At 38.8% G+C, this 18,563-nt stretch overlaps 1 protein-coding gene across 1 annotated transcript; it reads right to left on the reverse strand.

Annotated features, from left to right (window-relative positions):
* Positions 1–527: 527 nt before the first annotated feature.
* Positions 528–7,369, reverse strand: LOC134609321 (serine/threonine-protein kinase SBK1-like). Its single transcript, XM_063453001.1, has 5 exons — positions 7,347–7,369; positions 5,685–5,770; positions 2,359–2,610; positions 1,736–1,938; positions 528–1,082 (listed from the first exon to the last, which is right to left on the reverse strand). The coding sequence occupies exons 1-5, from the start codon at positions 7,367–7,369 to the stop codon at positions 528–530; spliced, it is 1,119 nt and encodes a 372-aa protein (XP_063309071.1).
* Positions 7,370–18,563: the final 11,194 nt, after the last annotated feature.

Here is an 18,563-nt window from a genome sequence, read left to right on the forward strand (position 1 = left end):
GATTCAGTACCAGTACTTTAAGTAGTCTACCTAAATACAAAATAAAAATGTTACGTTCCTCTTTTTCCTACAGAGCACTGCTATTATGGAATAACCTTCCGGACACTTTCAAATCCCCTCCCAGCCTAAAATCCTTTAAGAAATCCTTCTTTACATATCTCAAAACAGAATGAACCTGTAATAATGGTTGATTACATTTCTTACCTGTTCTGTATTAAATTTATATATGTATTAATATTATTTTGAATATTCTATTGTACCCTGTTGTAACGATGTAGGGTTAGTTGGCCCAAGACATACATTAAAATGAGAAAAAAATCTCAATGTATTATTTCTGGTAAAATATTTTATAAATAAACATAATTAAATACAAACCTACCTTCACGTTCACTGTACATGTACACGGCATCCTCGAAGACCTGAGGCCCTTTTACTACACTTGATATCCATATACAAGTGTCTTGACATCTGTAAGCTCTGCCATTGCTATTGCTTCCTGTCCTTGGCTGACAAAGAGCTTAAACCTCTCACCTATTAATATTCAGCTCTTTGTATCTCCATGGTACATGCAGGTAATTGTAAACAATGCCACCAGACATTCTAACGGAAGGATTCAGTGAAAGTAAACTGGAAAACATAACCAATGCTTCCCTGGTAAAACTCTGCCAGGAAACTGGGGGAGAGTCTAACTCGCCATATGTTTTCCAGCTTGCAAATATCCGGAATTTATGGTCTTTGTTTACAGCTTCCAGCCATGGAAAGCAGCCAGTGAGAGCTACATACAGAGTGACTCCAAATGCCCAGACATCAATACTTGGACTCAAGTGTAGATATTGGTTAGGTTCCAGAATAGAAAGCTCAGGTGCCATGTATGGTATTATATGAGACATCGATGGGATGAATCTACCAAAACGTTCTGTTAGACCAAAATCTCCGATCTTAATTTCGTGGCATTCTTTATCCATAAGCAAGATGTTGTCTGGTTTCAGGTCTCTATGCACCAACCCTTGATTATGAATGAAAAACAATGCTTCGGAAATCTGAGCAGCACAACGCTTCACAATGTATTCTGGTAACCCAACCTAAAATATTAGAAAAAAAAAAAAATCAGTATATTAAGTAAAATATTCAGTAGAGCCAAAAATAAAAATATTTTACCAATATCATTCTCAAAATCATTATTTTAATAAGTCAGCTGATAACTCTCCTCTAGCAAAAGTATGCCTCAAATATTAGTTATTGTGTTGTAAGCAGTGATTTACACATGCAATGTTGAATTATCAATGTATGCCATAATTAAAGTTCTAAAATATATATGCTGCTGAAAATAGAATAATAATTTTAGCTATTTCAATTGTAGGCAAGTGTTGACAGTAAATGTAATTAAACACTTTTTATATGTTTTATGGAGATGGCTGTGTTTATTAAAACTTTTCAATCAAAGTTTTCAACTTTTTCAATGAATTCAACTTGAACATTGATAATTATTTAACCAAACTAAGATGCAGCTAGGACACATGTTGGTAACCAGTGGCCCTCCTGTTCTTGATGATATACAATTACAGCAAATATCCTATGCCAGTTATTGTTATAGTACATACATAAGGTATAGGGTATCAAGTTGCCCATGCCTAAAGTAGCATAGATATTCTAACAAGACCATTCATTGTTACTAATCTGCTGTAAAATACCACTGAGACTAATGAGGAGCAATTATACAGCTTATGCTCCTTACCTTCTCAACAATAATGGATTTGAGGGTCCCTGCTGTTGCCACCTCCTGGACGTAGACGTAGTGTTTCAGGGTATCAAAGAAGTAGGGGTAGGTTGTAATGATACCCCTGTGATGAGACAGATAGACCGCAACCTTGAATTCCTTGACAAAGGCATCTTGGTGGGTTCTCTCTTTCTTCATCAGTTTTAGCGCCACTGATCGACCTTGTAAACATGATCAAGACAATTGTTAAAACCATTTTCAGAAAAACAATCAACTATAGTAACATTAATGAGTCGGGAGTGACATGAGGATGTTAAATGTAATACTATTAAGACAGTTCTCTTTAAGTGCTCCAATATTTCTTTCCGAGTCCTGTGTGTGTGCATGCAACACTTGAAATTAATTTAATTTGCCTATTGTTTTGGCTGTGCCGGTACAGCAAGATATACAATGTAAATAAAAAGACAAAAGAAAACAAATAAAAAAAAAAATTAGTTTGCCACTAGGTTTTGCAAAAAGTGACATTTCTGCTTAAAGTACAGGTTATTATATCCATTAACTATTCTAGATACTGTATGTTATTAGATTAACACACGTGTGCCAACAAAAAGGCTTTGGGGTTAATCAAACTGTCTATGTACCTGCTAGCTTGTCATGAGCCAGGAAAACTTGACCAAAGGTCCCTTCTCCAAGCTTTTCAAGAACCTGGTACTGCTCTGGAATCATCTGGATCTCTTGGTTTTCGGATGTATTTTCCATTGCAATGAGCTGGAAGGCAGGTTCTTTACTCAGATCTGAAGCGTAAACCTGAGGATGCAAAATATTCGTTTTAAAAACTGCTTTTTTATAATCTTTTATAAGTAAAGATAAATCTTCATTGTAGTTTTGCTGTTCTGAATCAGAATACAGATGTGTAATCTTTTTAAAACATTGCAATCTAAAACTATGACGTGTGGAAACCTAAACTACAAGAAAAATGAGCCCATTCCATGTAGAACAATCTCTACCACTCCTTTTCTCCTGCCAAAGATTAGTTGAACTTCGCAAACACAAAATAAATAATGAAAGCATGGTACAGTGCATCTCTAGTAGTTTTTGTAAGAGGACAAGACCAGTTCTTCAGAGTGGATCCATGGAGAGATATGCCTCCAGAAAGTGGTACAAAGACAGCAAAATGCATTTATAGGGTCTGTTAATAGCCCTGAGAAATATTTTAAGACGACTAGAGAGACTGTATAACAGATGGCAGGTGTATAATGTAATCAAGACATTAAATGTAAAAGTAGGTAGAACTTTATATAGATTTTTTTTAAAAATAAATGCAAATTGTATATTTAATGTATAATTCAATAAACAGTATTTTTTTTTTTATTAATTGAGTTTATTGTTTTCAATCATAAAATAGAAAGGGTGGGGGTACAGAAAAAAAAAGGGGTAGGGTGGGGGATTCAGGGTTACAGTACAAAGGATTAGATACAACACAGTGACATTCATATTTCATATTAATCACCACCTATCTATGTACGCAGTGGTTTGGGCGTAGTGTAGTCTCTGCTCGTCCCAATTTAGAACGGGCGTTATCTATTCCCCTCTTTTCCACCTTCAAGTGTAACTCGTCATTGAGACAGTGTAGCTATCAGCCTTTTATAGGCATGCAGGGGCGATGCTCTGGCTATCTTGTGTCTGTTCGTCATGTGATACGTGTACCTGCTATATACCTTAACCTTGTTGGGCATTCAGGGGGGTCAAGAAGTCTCAAGTGTCGGCTATCTACTCGACGAGGCTCTCCACCTACACGATTAATGCCTCCTATATATCCCCCTAAGTGTGGCACTCTGTGATGTATTACGCAAGTGTCAAGGCATTGCTCCACCTGAACCTCCCAAATTAAAGCATAATAACGGAAAAAACAAATAGAATACATTTAAAAAAACCATCTAACATAAATCTAACATGAGGGAGAACCATAACTGCTTGCTATCCAGCAGCTATTCGGATTTCTATGGCTGTCGTCTTAGGCGATGGCATCGACCAGGATGGGGGGGGGGGGGGGGGAGGAATAAGAAGCTCCCTGCCCTAAAGTTTTTTTTTTTTTTTTTTTATAGTTAGTAACAGGTGTGTGCATGATCTGGCTCTGAGGCCTATTGAAGGTTTTATGGAGGCTGGAACTGAAAGCGGCTACACCAAGGTTCCCAGTTTTGAGATATTTTATGTTTTTGGTCGGCAGTTATCGCCGATGAGATGTCATATACATAATTTAGTCGGATTTTGTCCATGAGGTTCTTTTCAGAGGGGCAATTGGTTGATTTCCAATTGAGCGCTATAAGAGCTCTAGCTGCTAGTATCACCTGTGCGGCCAATGCTTTCTCCTGCTTCGTCCAGCTGGCGGGAAGGTCCAACCATAGGCAGGCCCCAAACTCCAGCGGGAGAATGATATCTACTTTGCTAAGCAACCTAGAAACCTCCAACCACAATGGCCGAATAAGGTCGCATCCCCACCATATGTGGAGCGTCGTGCCTTTATGTGCTCGGCATCTCCAGCATCGGTCAGAAGTGTTTGGGTATATTTTGCTAAGTTTATCCGGCGTCAGATACCATCGGTACATTAGCTTTCTGTGAGCTTCAATATGTGAGTAGCACGCGGTATACCCAGTCAGTGCATTGACTAGTGCTAGCCATTTGTGGGGAAGAAGAGTTGTCCCACTTTCTTTTTCCCATTGGGACATAAATGATAGGTTTGGGGACAGTGGGAAGTTCGATATTGCTTTGTAGCACCTGGAGAGCAATTTAGGCCTAAGGGGGTATTTCCAACATGTCATAAGGAGATCGCATTGCTGAGTAGATTCCCCAGCCTTGCCCTCTGTGGTCCTATCTACATGCTCCAATAGTGCACTTTTAATTTGGAGGTAAGGGAACACATATCTAGGAGCTAGGCTGTACTTCTGTTGGAGCTCAGCAAAGGGAGTGATTTCCGTACCAGTAAACAATTGGGAGACACTAGTGATGCCCGCTTCTGCCCATGTGGATAGTGAGAGCCATGGTAACACTGTGGACATGGCGTTTAATGGCGCCAATCTGTGAAATCTAGGAGTCTTAGTCTGAATTGCTCTAAACTTATCCCATATGTGTACCGTCAGTTTTGTTGTGGAAAGGAGCGTGCGCGCCTTCCCCCTTTTAGCTGGTGGGGACCACATGTGCTCTAGGAGTGTCTCCTTAGGCCATTGTTTGCGTTCCATGTCGACCCAAAGTAGTTGTCCCTTGTCTGCATGGAGATTTACTGCCTGGGATAGTATGGCTGCCAAGTGATACATGGCCACCTGCGGCACCCCCATCCCTCCCATCTGGAACGGTCTATACAAGGTGTGACTCGCTACTCTCGCACGTTTGTTCCCCCATATAAAGCTATTAATGGAGTATTTAATAGATTGAATTGTTCTTTTAACCAAATCAAATTTTGAACCAACGTTCAGAAATCACCTGTTAATATTCCAGATCCAGAGTGTCCTGACTAACCCCAAATTAATTATATGCTATGAATTAAAGGACAGAACCAGTTTTACAAACCAAGCTACACATTAAAACATTTCTCTCCAACTACTGTGTAATACAACTTTCAATCACGTTATAGGTTGGCTGAGACTTACGTGACATTTAGTCCAACATATACGGAGAACCAAATGTTATTCATCCAACAGGAATAACAATCATGTACATTTTATTCCCTGAACATCTAATTGTTTAACCAAATACTAAAATAGAAGGTTTGTTTTTTTAAACAAATTTTGTTGTATAGAAAATTACCAAATTTCAATCTAGAGGAGCTGTAGACCGTTTCCATCTCTACTATTTTAACCTACTCTTTGCAATTTATCTACATATCACACTCCATTCAGACATGTATCAGTTTATAAGGAAGTGTAGATCTTACCTTTAAAATCTTACAAACAACTTTGGGTTGAGATCTCACTTTGGAATATGGCAAACGTGATCTCTTTCACAAGTTCAACACATGGAAATTTTCTCCTGGAGTCCAATGTCTTCAAGAGGTTCCTGCTAAACCAACAAGAAGACAAATTCTGAAAGCTGTAAGCCTGCTAATGGTCTTTTATAGGAGAACTTCCCTGACTAAACCATAAACCCCGCCCTTAATTAAATGCAAATTGAGTATCCCACCAATAGCCTTTGTCATGTTAATAGGTGTGAAGATTTATATTGGTCAGTGTTCAAGCAGTGGGTGGACAAAAGAGATTATATGTAATATGTTAATTAGAAACAGACACTACAGTATCTGTTCTATTCACATTATTAGCATTATAATTACCCTTTTAAGCAAAAATGTTAAATGTGTTATGTAAACATAGCATAAACCTTGTGGAGGTAAACTTAAATGAAATAGTCTAGGACCGGGAAAATCTTAATATTCAATGTAAAAAGTTTATTTATGTGTAGGAAGCTTAAAAGATTAGAAAATCCAGCAAAATCCTTTCTGTGACCTCATTCATCAATCCAGGTTTTGATGGGTAAAAGTTGCACATAATCACTGTGGAGGTTGAAAGATACATTAATTATTAAACTGGAGTACTGCAATATTATTGTTTCTGCTATTAGATTTTATGATTAGAAATTGGTCTTTAGTTTCTCACTATCTACATTTAACCTGACCTCAAATTTTGATTGTCCTTCACATTGCAATATATTGTGTAAATCACTAAACACACCTTTCCTTATTAACCAAAAGTCACCAAGTCAGCAGCCAAAATATGCAATTTTTTTGTTATTCCACCAAACATATTTTTCTGTTAATTATTGGTGTTATATTTTTCAATATATATATATATATTTTTTTTTTGTCGTAAATACAACCAACTGGCTTTAAAATAACCTTTTATTCTATAACCTGCCTAAATAGTAAACCATACTATTCTGCCAGCTGTAACCTGCTATAAATCTCATATATTGTGGTGTTGACTGACTGAAAACTATCCAATTATAATTTTTTTTTTTTTTTTTTAACCCCATTCATTTTTTGAAGCTCCTAATCTATCTTGCATGAACCCTATAGTGTGTATATTCCAGGTGTTGGGTGTTGTGGGTGAGTATGACTGCTCATAATGACTCACACAATTATTATAGAAGGTATGCATTCATGCTGCATAACCTTCAATTAGTTGATGGCTCCTTTTTTCCATTTTTGTTTCCTTTTGAGCAAATATTCACATAAAACATAATTTGAAAATACATTTTTATTATGAAGATTCCGTTTAATTCCCACATTTTTTTTATCTATATACAGAGTTAACCAAAGGCTATACCTGTCTTATAGTACCACTACACTAAGAATGACCGTAAGCATGCACCCAGTAACACTAACATTTGTCCCATTACAGGCAATTTTTCCTTTTTAAAATTGAGGGGATCTTGTGTAAATGGAAAGGAAATCCAAAATTGGAGGTTGGGCATGATGACCTCTAGAATTCTTCCTATGGAAATTCCTTGAATCTCTTTATCAGCTTTATCAGCTTATCTTTTAGTCTTTGGCAACTCGTGTTGGTCCCACTGGTCACATTGCTATTTGAACCCTCTTTCAATAATATCAATATTATTGTATTTCTTTAAATTTTTCACAAACCAATCCTCCTTTAGATTAGACATGGTACATCTTTTTTTTAATCTGTTAAACCACAAATGTCATAAAGACTATTAACCCCCTCTACACGTGAATGTTTGAGAATCTGGGCTTTTAAATCAAATTGCCGACAGATAAGAAATGTATCACAGAAAAATCCTTGGGCAAGATTTTTATTACCAGTAGTTAGTGAAAAGGTCATTTTCTCTTCTAAAACTTTGCTTTTGGTGGATTCATTTCCATTCATTTTCCATTTTTCTGATATTTGTTTGAATGTTTTTTTTAGGTGATTTGTTATGGGGCTGCGTATTAACGCCTCACTCCTGATTATTCATTCTTCTGGCTTTCCCTGTACGTGAGTATGATGATAACACAGATGATGTCATTCCCCAGTGTTATTGTCTGTATTTTCTATTTTGGTATCCGTCAAATTGAAAAAAAAAAAACTGTTCAATTTTTTTCAATGTGGGTCTCTGTTTCTTGTGTTTTTTGATTTTTGTTTTCATGCACCTTGATTCATGCCAAGCAAACTACAGATATAGTCACAAAGTGCCAGGTTGTTATAAGATTTTTAAGCAATTCACTTTGTACCATAACTATACCCTTGTTAGTCTGTCATATAATGGATATATGAGAGAGAGAACTGTGAAATATATTAGCATTCTATAATTATTAATAATAGTGAATGTAGAAAGCTCTCTGTATTGCTTTCCCCTTTTAAACTTGTTATTGAATTCCTCTTGAACTTGCTTTTAAAAAAATAAAACATTATCATTATATATTATAAACTATTCACAATTGATCCCCAAAAGTCAACATTATTAGTCATTACCAGATCCATATAACTAACCATTATAGTAGGTGCTTCTACTAATTGAGAAATGAAGGTGTAAATTCTACTATCCCACGTCAATGTCAAGATAGTAAAAATATCCAGGGATTATTGTTTTAACTCCAATGTATAACTTTTCAATTTGCTGGTTTTCTGGAATAGTCAAATTTTGGGGGTTTCTAAGATATTCCTACAACTACAATATTTCTCCTCTTACCTCCTAACAGGATTTCTAACCAAATAGCCTACACATTTTACTTGTATGCAGAGCGGACACTACCATAAGGTGGCACAAGCAACCGCCTTAACCTCTCCTAACCTGGAAAAGCGGTGCAGAGGTGAAAGGAATGAAAGAAGTCAGTCGCTATAATCAGAGGCAAAGGCCACATAGATATGTCATATTTTAGGGCCCAACACTCTTGGCGGAAGAATAAGTGTCCAGGGGATGTTAGGGGTGTATTTATACAAAAAAAGTGACTCTCAACAAAGTGTAAGTGTATAAGTGAAAATAAATTGAACAATCTGACATTAGCTTCCCTTTTTCCAAAGATTCTATCCCGAAGACATCCTCAAATCTTCAACATATAAATACACAATACATAGGGGGTGATCCTGCTAAGGTAATTAAAATGGTAAAATATAGACAATATAGGTTTTATCAATTGGCCACTCACAATATGCAAGTCAAAAGAGAGCATTCAGAGTAGTGCTCGTTTCAGGAGTGTTTATTTCATTTATATTGTCCAGTTGAGTTGAAAATCTGTAACGTGCAACCAGATAAAACATTAGCAAGATAAAGTGCAAAATACAATTTTATTCACTTACAAATTAGTTAGTAATAGCAATCCTATGCATTTCATCCCACATCGGGAACAATTTTGCAGTACAAGTGAAGCATAAATATAAACCTCCCCGCCCACCATATTGTTATAAACCCCTCTTAATTGATCCATCCATGCTTTCATTGGCTTTCTGACATTGTGCAGCCCGTGCAAAGATGTAATTTTTCATGTGTTTCCCTAATGCGTTCCATTTCATTCCGGGTTTCATTCATGTGCTTATAAGTCACCTTCCACTCATGTCATCACGTCATGGAAGTGATGATGTGTGCATTCTAAATGTGTTCCACTTCTCTCACCAGAACCCCTGAGTGCCTGATGAGAAGTTGGAAGCCTTCAGTGTGGAAGTGGATTATCAGGGCCTGGTGCAGGGTAACCACACGCCCCCTGGTGTTGAGCACCAGCATTTGTGCGGCCATATACCAGGTCCCTGATGTAGCTGCTGTGGATCCCAAGAGCTAGGAGCTAGATGATATGCAGACCTCCCAGGAGCTGAATAGGGAGGCTCTGCAGCAAGAATATATCCAGTACAGAAACAAGGCAAGGCTAGAACAGGCACCAAACATGAAAACAAGACAGAACTAGTAGAACCCAGAACCAGAGAAGGATAGGAAGCTAAACCCAGAACATGTACAAAATATATAAGGGAACATTAACTAAACAGGGGCAGGACAGGACAGGACAGGACTGTACATGGACTGGGATTACACACTAAAACAAGACAAGATATGATAGGCAAAACAAGGAGAAATAACTAAGTACTATTTATGAAAATCATGGGGATTTAGTCACATTATATGATCATACATTGCATAAGCCTGCCAACAACTCCAATGTACCCCATATCTGGCAGGTCCTACTCTGCCTAATGTATGCTAAAAGAACCATAAGAAACACACATAGCACTTACCTGCAAGAAAGGACAGAAGGCTTGAGCAGCTGCCTGCAGGCTCCAACTGAAACAAAAGGAATCATGGAAAACAAACAGGTGTGGCAACATAAAACAAACATTTAAAGGAAACCTGGACACTGGGAATTCCAGGGACGGATTACAGGAATGAACCCAGAAAAAACCCAGCATGAAGAAAACCAGACATGGAATAAAAAAACAGAAAAAACAAGAAAAACAAAACAAGAATTGTAAAAAGAGTACTGGATACCAGAAGCCAAGGTCAGACATCTCTGCAGAACAGAGCAGGATGTGACAGATGTAAGTATAAGTCCTTACTCAAGTTATCCAGTGGGCATGTAGAGAAGGGGAAGATGGGTTAAATGACATAAGTGGGTATTATTAAAGTGCTCATCACTTATAACTAATAAACTAAAATCGAAATTACCTTTATGAATTAATAAATATAAACCAAGATCATTAACCAGTTGCGCAAGACCAAGCAGTTGTGCAGGATTCTAAGACCAGACAGACCAACGTGTGCACAGCCTGGATTGACTACAAGAAAGCCTGTGACACAATGCCACACACATGGATACTGGAATGCTTGGCTCTATACAAGACAATAAAAACTCAATGGGCAAGTGGAAAACAACTCTACAAGTCAATTCCAGGACACTAACTCAAGTGAACATCAAATGTGGCATATACCAAGGTGATGCACTATCCCCAATGCTGTTCTGCATAGGCCTCAAATCCCTTAACCAGGTCATCAAGAAGAGTGGATACAGATACAAGAGTGGTGCTACAATCAGCCAACTACTCTACATGGATGACATCATGTAGAGTTGGTTGCTTCATCTAAGTGTTGCTTCTAAGTGTGTGGTTGGAGATAGTCTGGAGAGTTTAACAGAAGCTTCAACTGTCTAAGAGTTGTGTTAAGAGTTTTCTTTTTTACTGTTTCAGGTAAGATTCATCTGTAGGAAAAGGTTACTGATTGCACAAGGTTTGATTTCCTGTTGGTAATTATAAGGCATTTGATTTGATTAGTTAGCTAGTTGCTATTGATTGCTGTTGAATTAGCTATTGTTTGCAAATAAGCAGAGGCCTACCCAGGTGTTAAACATTCCTAGTGGGTGGTGATTTTAGGAGTTATATAAGGGTTGTTGTCATTAGCTTGGCTAATATAGCTTGGTTTCTTCATCCACGTGTTGCTTCTAAGTGTGTGGTTGGAGATAGTCTGGAGATAACTTTTTATTTATCCTCCTGAATACCTCAGATTACCTCCAGGTTAAGATTTGTTTGATTTAAATTATTAACCTCATTGGAATGGCAGACTTAGTTAAGTGTAATAGTTTTTATGCATTTGTTTCACGTTCCACTTTTTGGAGGTTTGGTTGTTGTCTAATCTGTAGGCAGTTCTTTATCTTGTGGCAGAAGATTGTATTATTGAAGTCTGAGATTTGTAAATTATCTGGTACTGCTGCAAAGCCACTGTCGCAGAGACATACTAGGAATGGCAGATGGATCACTGTAGGATCTGGTAGACTTAGAGTTGTGGATAAAAGGCATATTGCACAGACTGTTGCTCTACATAATTCATTTTCTGCACTTTCACAGTGTAATGGTGTTATGGAGACAGGCACTGAGGGTAGTGGTGTTGTGGAGAGAGGCACTGAGGGTAGTGGTGTTGTGGAGAGAGGCTTGGAGACTATGGTGAGGCCTAATAGAAAGCAGTTGTTGTTGGGGGATTCCATCATAAGAGGTGTGGAGATGGACAATGGTGGTCTTGTGAGGTGTCTTCCCGGAGCTACTGCTCAGAGACAGGAGACATATTTGTAATATTGTTAAGCGAGCAAAGCAGGAAGGGGAATTGGATGTACTTGTCCATCTAGGGACAAATTACTTGGCTTGCAATGAAGTTTCAGAGGTTAAGGAAGTTTTTAGTGTTTTTGCCAATGATATACGGCAGGTTGCTTCCACACTGTCATTCTCTGAAGTTCTGTCTGTGCATAACACTCAGAACGACAGGCGGATGCGTATTAGGGACTTTAACTTGTGGCTTGGTGAATGGTGTCGGGAGAAAGGATTTGGCTTTATTTCTCATGGTAGCTCTGTTTGGAATGGAAATAAACTGTACAAAAAAGATGGTTTGCATCTTTCTCAAAAGAGAACAAATGTTCTCAGTGAGGAGTTCAGAGGTTTTGCTAGGATGTATTTAAACTATGAGGGGGGGACAAAAGGGTGATAAAACATAAATCCAATTGTCCCCCAAAACAAGGACAGAAGGTGCCTGTAGCAAGTGTGTTAAAAAATGATAAGCTTAGAGTCATGTCTACAAATGCTCGCAGTTTAGGGAATAAGATCCATGAACTTGTGGCAATAATGGCAACTGATAGTGTAGATTTAGTCGCTGTTACTGAGACATGGTATAATGAGAAAAATGACTGGGACATAGCAATACCAGGGTACTCTTTATATAGAAGAGACAGGGAAGGCAGGAAAGGGGGAGGGGTGGCCCTGTACGTGAAGGATAGCATAAAATCTAGCCTAATAAAAGTTAGTGAGGAAAACATCGAGTCTGTTTGGGTTACGTTAGAATTTGGTAATCCCACAGTAACTCGTGTAGGTGTGATTTATAGGCCCCCAGGACAAATTGAAGAGTTAGATAATCTACTAGTTGAGGAAATAACTTCCCCCTTCATTGTCATTTTAGCTATCATCATGGGTGACTTTAATCTTCCTGATGTGAATTGGAAAACAAAAACAGCTGCTTGTGCCAGGAGCACACATATTCTAAACTCCCTACTGGGATTGTCTCTAAAACAAGTCGTTGAGGAGCCAACTCGTAAAGAGGCCATACTAGATTTAGTGTTAAAAAATGGAGATTTGATACCTGATATTACTGTAGGTGAAAGTTTAGGATCCAGTGATCATCAGTCAGTGTGGTTTAATATAAGAACAATGACTGAGTCACACCACACAAAAACAAAAGTTTTAGACTTTAGAAAAGCAGACTTTTCTAAAATTAGAATGTGTAAAGGAGTCATTATCAGACTGGAGCAATTTAAATGGAGTCTAAGAGAAATGGGATTATTTAAAAGTCGCACTACTGAAGGCAACAGAAAATTGCATTAAGCTTGTCAGTAAAAGTAAAAAAATTTGGGCGTGTCCTAACCACAGAGCGAGATGGCCGCTTGAGCTCAGTGCTCCGCAACACGAGCTAGGCAATCCGACCCAATCCGGCACACAGTGGGTACAGATAGCCTCACAAGCCATCATGCCGCACTCCAAGTCACGGAGGCAAGCTGACAAAAGCGATAAAATTATTTTTTTCACCCAGAAGAAGCCGCCAGCCTCACAACACGCTGAACTAGGCCCACAAGATGGCGCCGGGTACTCTGGAGGGAGCAGCCCCCGTTCAGATCTGGACATGCCACCAGAAATAGGGCTCACAGCCTCTCTTCTCCAAGCAGGCCTGGACAAGCAGTCCAATAAGCTGATCGCCACCTGGCAAGAAAGTGTGGCTGAAATCAAACGCGACCTGCATGATCTGGGGTCACGAACAGGGCACATAGAGACGAAAGTGGACAATATGGTGGAGGCCCACAATCAAGCCGTAGACAGGATTCAGACTCTCGAATCCCAACTGGCTAAATACGAGGTGAAGCTTATGGACTTCGAGGACCGATCACGCCAAAGCAACCTGAGGCTCCGCGGCATCCCAGAAGATGTGCTGGAAGCTGACCTACCTGCCTTTGTGAACAGCTTCTTCAAGGCCCTACTGCCGGACATCCCGGTCGACATGTTGCTGTTGGACCGCCTACACAGGGTCCTGAAGCCCAAACACATTGCTGCCTCATTGCCAAGAGACACTCTACTTAAAGCCCACTACTTCCATGGGAAGGAGCTGATCCTCCGCAGAAGCCGCACGGTAAAAGACCTACCGTCTGAATTCGCCAATGTGAGAATTTTCGCAGACATCTCTGCAGCCACATTACGACACAGGAAAACGTTCCAGAAAGTCACAGAGGTCCTTAGGGAACATGCATACTTTATCGGTGGGGATTTCCTATCCGCCTGATTGTCACGCGCAATGGCACCACCACGGTGCTTCTGTCGGATGGGACCTGGGAGATGGGACCTGGCCCAGCTGAACGCATGGCAGACACACCGTCCCCCAGACGCCTTGACAAGGACTGATCCCAGGCTTAACTTTGGTCCGCAAGTATCTGATGTGCTCCATACTAGCACATTGAGTGAGGCTTAGCCCACACTGTGCATTAAGCTTTTGCCATAGGCCTATTATGTCGATATTTTTTTGTTATTCTGTTATATGCTGTGTGCCACACATTAGCGGTGTAGTGCGGCAGTTCTCGTTATCCCGCAGCCACCGTTGTTACCTCAAACTGCGATACCAGCCCTTAGAAAAGCCGCACTGCTATCCATATGCCGGCTCAGGCCCTCTATCTAACACCATCTCCGGTCCCCTCCCCTCAAACGTACAGCCTGTCTGTACCTCGTACCCACCAAGGTCTGAAATGTATATACTTTTGTTAATTTTATCCCCCCAGTTCATGTTCACCCCTACCACCCTCTGCTCCAGGATGCCGCATCACACTCACCTAAAGTCCATATGGGTGGCACATAGCGGTGCCCCCATTGTTTCAGTCGTTCACTCGACCCATACTAAGTCTCAAGATCTTGACCACCATGCCCTGGTCCTCTGCCCTATACCTAAAAGAGGGCACAAATCGGCCCAACCTTTGGCTCCACTCAGGCAAAATAAGCACCAACCTCATAAGCCACCCTGAAGATTTATTCCCATAATGTACGCAGGCTTAACATGCCCCACAAAAGGCATATGCTTCTGAAGGAGGCCAGTAAGCATAATGCTGATATTTTATGTCTACAGGAGACTCATTTTCCCAACTCCTGCATACCCGCATTCGGTATGAAACACTACCCCAACCAATACCACTCTACATTTGCCACTAAATCAAGAGGTGTATCCATATACATTCACAAATCTGTGGCCTTTGAGCTATTACAGGAAATAGCTGATAAGCAGGGCAGGTATCTCATTTTAATATATATGCTGAATGATGTGTTGTATACTCTAGTTAACCTGTACGCTCCGAATGAGCACCAACGTAATTTTTTGCACAAAGTGTTGACTAAGGTGACCACTGTTCAAAAGGGAATGACCGTAATTTGCGGAGATATAAACCACGTCCTCGATCCCAGACTTGATTCTTCCACACAGGCCCACTCCACACGACAGAGGTCGCTCAAGCCTCACTGCAAAGCCCTGACGCAATTGCTACTTCAATTTAACCTTTATGACTGTTGGCGCACAGTACACCCTTCTGACAGGAGTTACTCATACTACTCCAAACCCCATAGGTCGTACTCCAGGATTGATGTGATTTTGGCGCAAGGCTCCTCCCTCAATCTGATCCACAGGTGTGATATGGGTGACAGTTTCATCTGACCACAGCCAGATTACCATATCCTTACATGACAATTTCCGCTTCTGTGGCTGCAACCCATGGAAACTCAACACAGGGTTACTATCTGATGAAACCTTCAGGCGCGAAACTGAGACAGAACTCTTACAATATTTTAACATTAACGACTACTCTGACACACACCTCCTCTACATGGATAGCACACAAAGTGGTCATGCGAGGGATCTTCATACGCAGGGCCTCTTATAGAAAAAAAATACAATCTACAAAACGAAATGAACATAGAAGAACATAGTGTATTAAATTAAAACACCAGAAATGCGCTAATTTAAATTGCACTTACAAAATAGAAGTGCAGTAAAGGTGTGTAACAGTCTAGATGACTTGACGGATAGCAGTTATCTTCTTTTAGGACCTTATCAGAAATGGAGAGACACACAGGACATAGTGCACCAGTATAATATGAAACAGTAATATTTATTTGATTGCACTTACAAGAGGATAGTAGAAATCCAGCATATCAATCACTTTTAGGAATCTCAGTGTCTACTTCCTTCCTCCCAAAAATGAATGTAGAAAAAATAGCCAGATAAAAACCATAAAAACAACAAAAGATGACAGAATATAAAACAAAATAATTTAAACAGTAAATAAATGTTCAAATGAATGTAGTCGTGGTCCCTCCGCCCTACACGTTTCGTCCGAAACCGGACTTCCTCAGGGGAAAAAAATAAGGTCTGTAGTTTGAAATGTTTTCCGTCAGTCTTTTAAACCGGGTATTTAATATCCCGCCTTCCGGATAGCCAATCACATCGGCGCTGCCAATAGATTACGTTGTCCTTACACCTGCGTTCCAAGTCTCTTTTTCATGTTGATGACATGTAGCAACACTTCCAGTATCTCGTGGAACGCAAATATGCGTTTCACGATCGAAAACCCGGAAGTGTCCGCAAAATATACATAATGTCGGAAAAGAAGGAAAAAGGAGTCAAATCTTATTCAAAGTCAAAAGTAAAATTATAAATACAATATAATTTAATTAAAAACGTTCAAATAATGTAGAAGATCAATCAAAATTTACAAATATATATTACAAATTATTTTAGACTTTTAAATCGTGAAAACGATGGTGATTCAATATAAAACATTCTAGATGGTAAAAAATTACATACAAAAAACTAATAAAAGATTACAAGTAAAAAATTCCTAAATAATATTAAGATTATAATAATAAAACAGAAAAAAACCTTATAAAAATCTATAAAAATTTATGGAAAAGGAACATTGGATGACATGAGCAGATATTGAAGATTCAATATCAATATAGTGGGCATTGGAAATATGAAAAAATATTATAATAAAGCATATCATATCAAAATCCACATTGAGTCCCATAGGACTCAAGGTTTTCAAATTAAAAATCCAAAACCCTTCCCTTTGTCGCAATCTTTTAACTAAATCTCCCCCTCTGTCATCCAAAGTCACTTTTTCTAAACCCGTGCATAAAAATGTTTCTAGTTTAACCCCTTAAGGACCGAGGACGGTTCAGGACCGTCATCTGCATTTTTGCATTGCCGACCGCTGACGGTCCTGAACCGTCCTAACGGTCTTAGTTACTTACCCGATCGCCGTCGTTCCCCCGGCGGCGATCGGCGGTGGTCCCGGTGTGGGGAGACTGCCTGCAGCCCAGACAGTCTCCCCATGGCAGATTAGGACCCCTGTGGCCATGTGATCGCTCAACAGGGTGACAACATGGTCACAATAGGTGTCCATGTGTCTGCCTGCAGGGGGACTGTCTGTGCTGACAGGCAGTCTCCCTGCTAGTGTAAAATCAAAGAAAAAAAAAAATAAAGGTTAAAGTTAATAAATAAAAATATTATATAGGTGTGTATGTGTGTATATATATATATATATATATATATATAGTCATACTAAGTGTATTTTTATATTAATATGTACATATATTAATATAAAAATACTTATAATTAAATTACACACGTGTATATATATATATATATATATATAATATATAATAACTATATATATTGTATATTATTATAAAATACAAATAAGTAATTTCAATTAAATTAAAAAATGTAAAAATAATAATAAAAATTAAAAAAATTATATCTATATGAAATTTTATTCTAACTGTATTTTGATATTAATATATATTTATATCAAAATACACTTAGAATGAAATTGTATATATATATATATATATATATAAATAAAAGCCGAATGCCCCGCACTCAATTTAACCGGTCTTGTTAGATGCCTCGGTGCAACAGCTCCAGCCACTCCATATATTCCCGAAAGAGTGCACTCAAAGGACTTGAATAAATTTCAAATAGATACTTTAATGAAGTATTATATTACAAGAAAATACGGATCGACGTTTCAGTCCCAACGGACTTTTATCAAGACAATTTTCTAACGTGCAGGCAATGGTTAAATACACAACAGTGCATACTGATTGGAGAGTGAAAACTGAAATCGATGTTCTGTGATGTCATCAATGACGTGAACAGATTCAAAAAAAGTAATGTGATTGTATTAACCCCTGTGAGGGAGGGGGAGGATAGATTGAGTGATGCTCAAAGATTGAGCTAAAGTAACAGCCATAAAAATACCGATATATATATATACAGAGGATTATTTACAAAGAACTATTTACAAGCCACGGATAGTAGTCAATGGAGAAGAGGCAGATAAGGACAGCAGGACCCGTTGAGAAACCAACAAGCAAAAAACACATACATAGATCATGAAATAAACATGTTGAAATAAAATTGTTCGTATGCGAGTCCTAATCCCCCTGACCTCTTACAAAGGAGGCCCCTTAACTCACCAGAGACAATATTGAAACATTAGTACTTGCTAAGAATACATGCTAAAAGTACGTATCCCAAAGTATATGGTATAACATGGTATACACGTACTCTGATTCACACATTCGTAGTTTCATAATTTCAAAATACGATAGCACTAGAAAGAAGACAGCATCTATACTATGGAGCTAATAACTGCAGACAATGTAACCAAAAGTTGAAAAATTGAAAAACTAATAGTTCATTCACCGTCTCGGAATGAAACAGTATAACGGATTCTTCTCATTAAGTCCGTGCGGAGACATAGTCCCCAGTGTGTGGATCCAATACGCTTCTCTCTTCAGCAGCTGGTTGTCCC

The sequence above is a fragment of the Pelobates fuscus genome, chromosome 4 (genome assembly GCF_036172605.1).
Source record: "Pelobates fuscus isolate aPelFus1 chromosome 4, aPelFus1.pri, whole genome shotgun sequence".
In the NCBI taxonomy this organism is placed as follows: domain Eukaryota; kingdom Metazoa; phylum Chordata; class Amphibia; order Anura; family Pelobatidae; genus Pelobates; species Pelobates fuscus.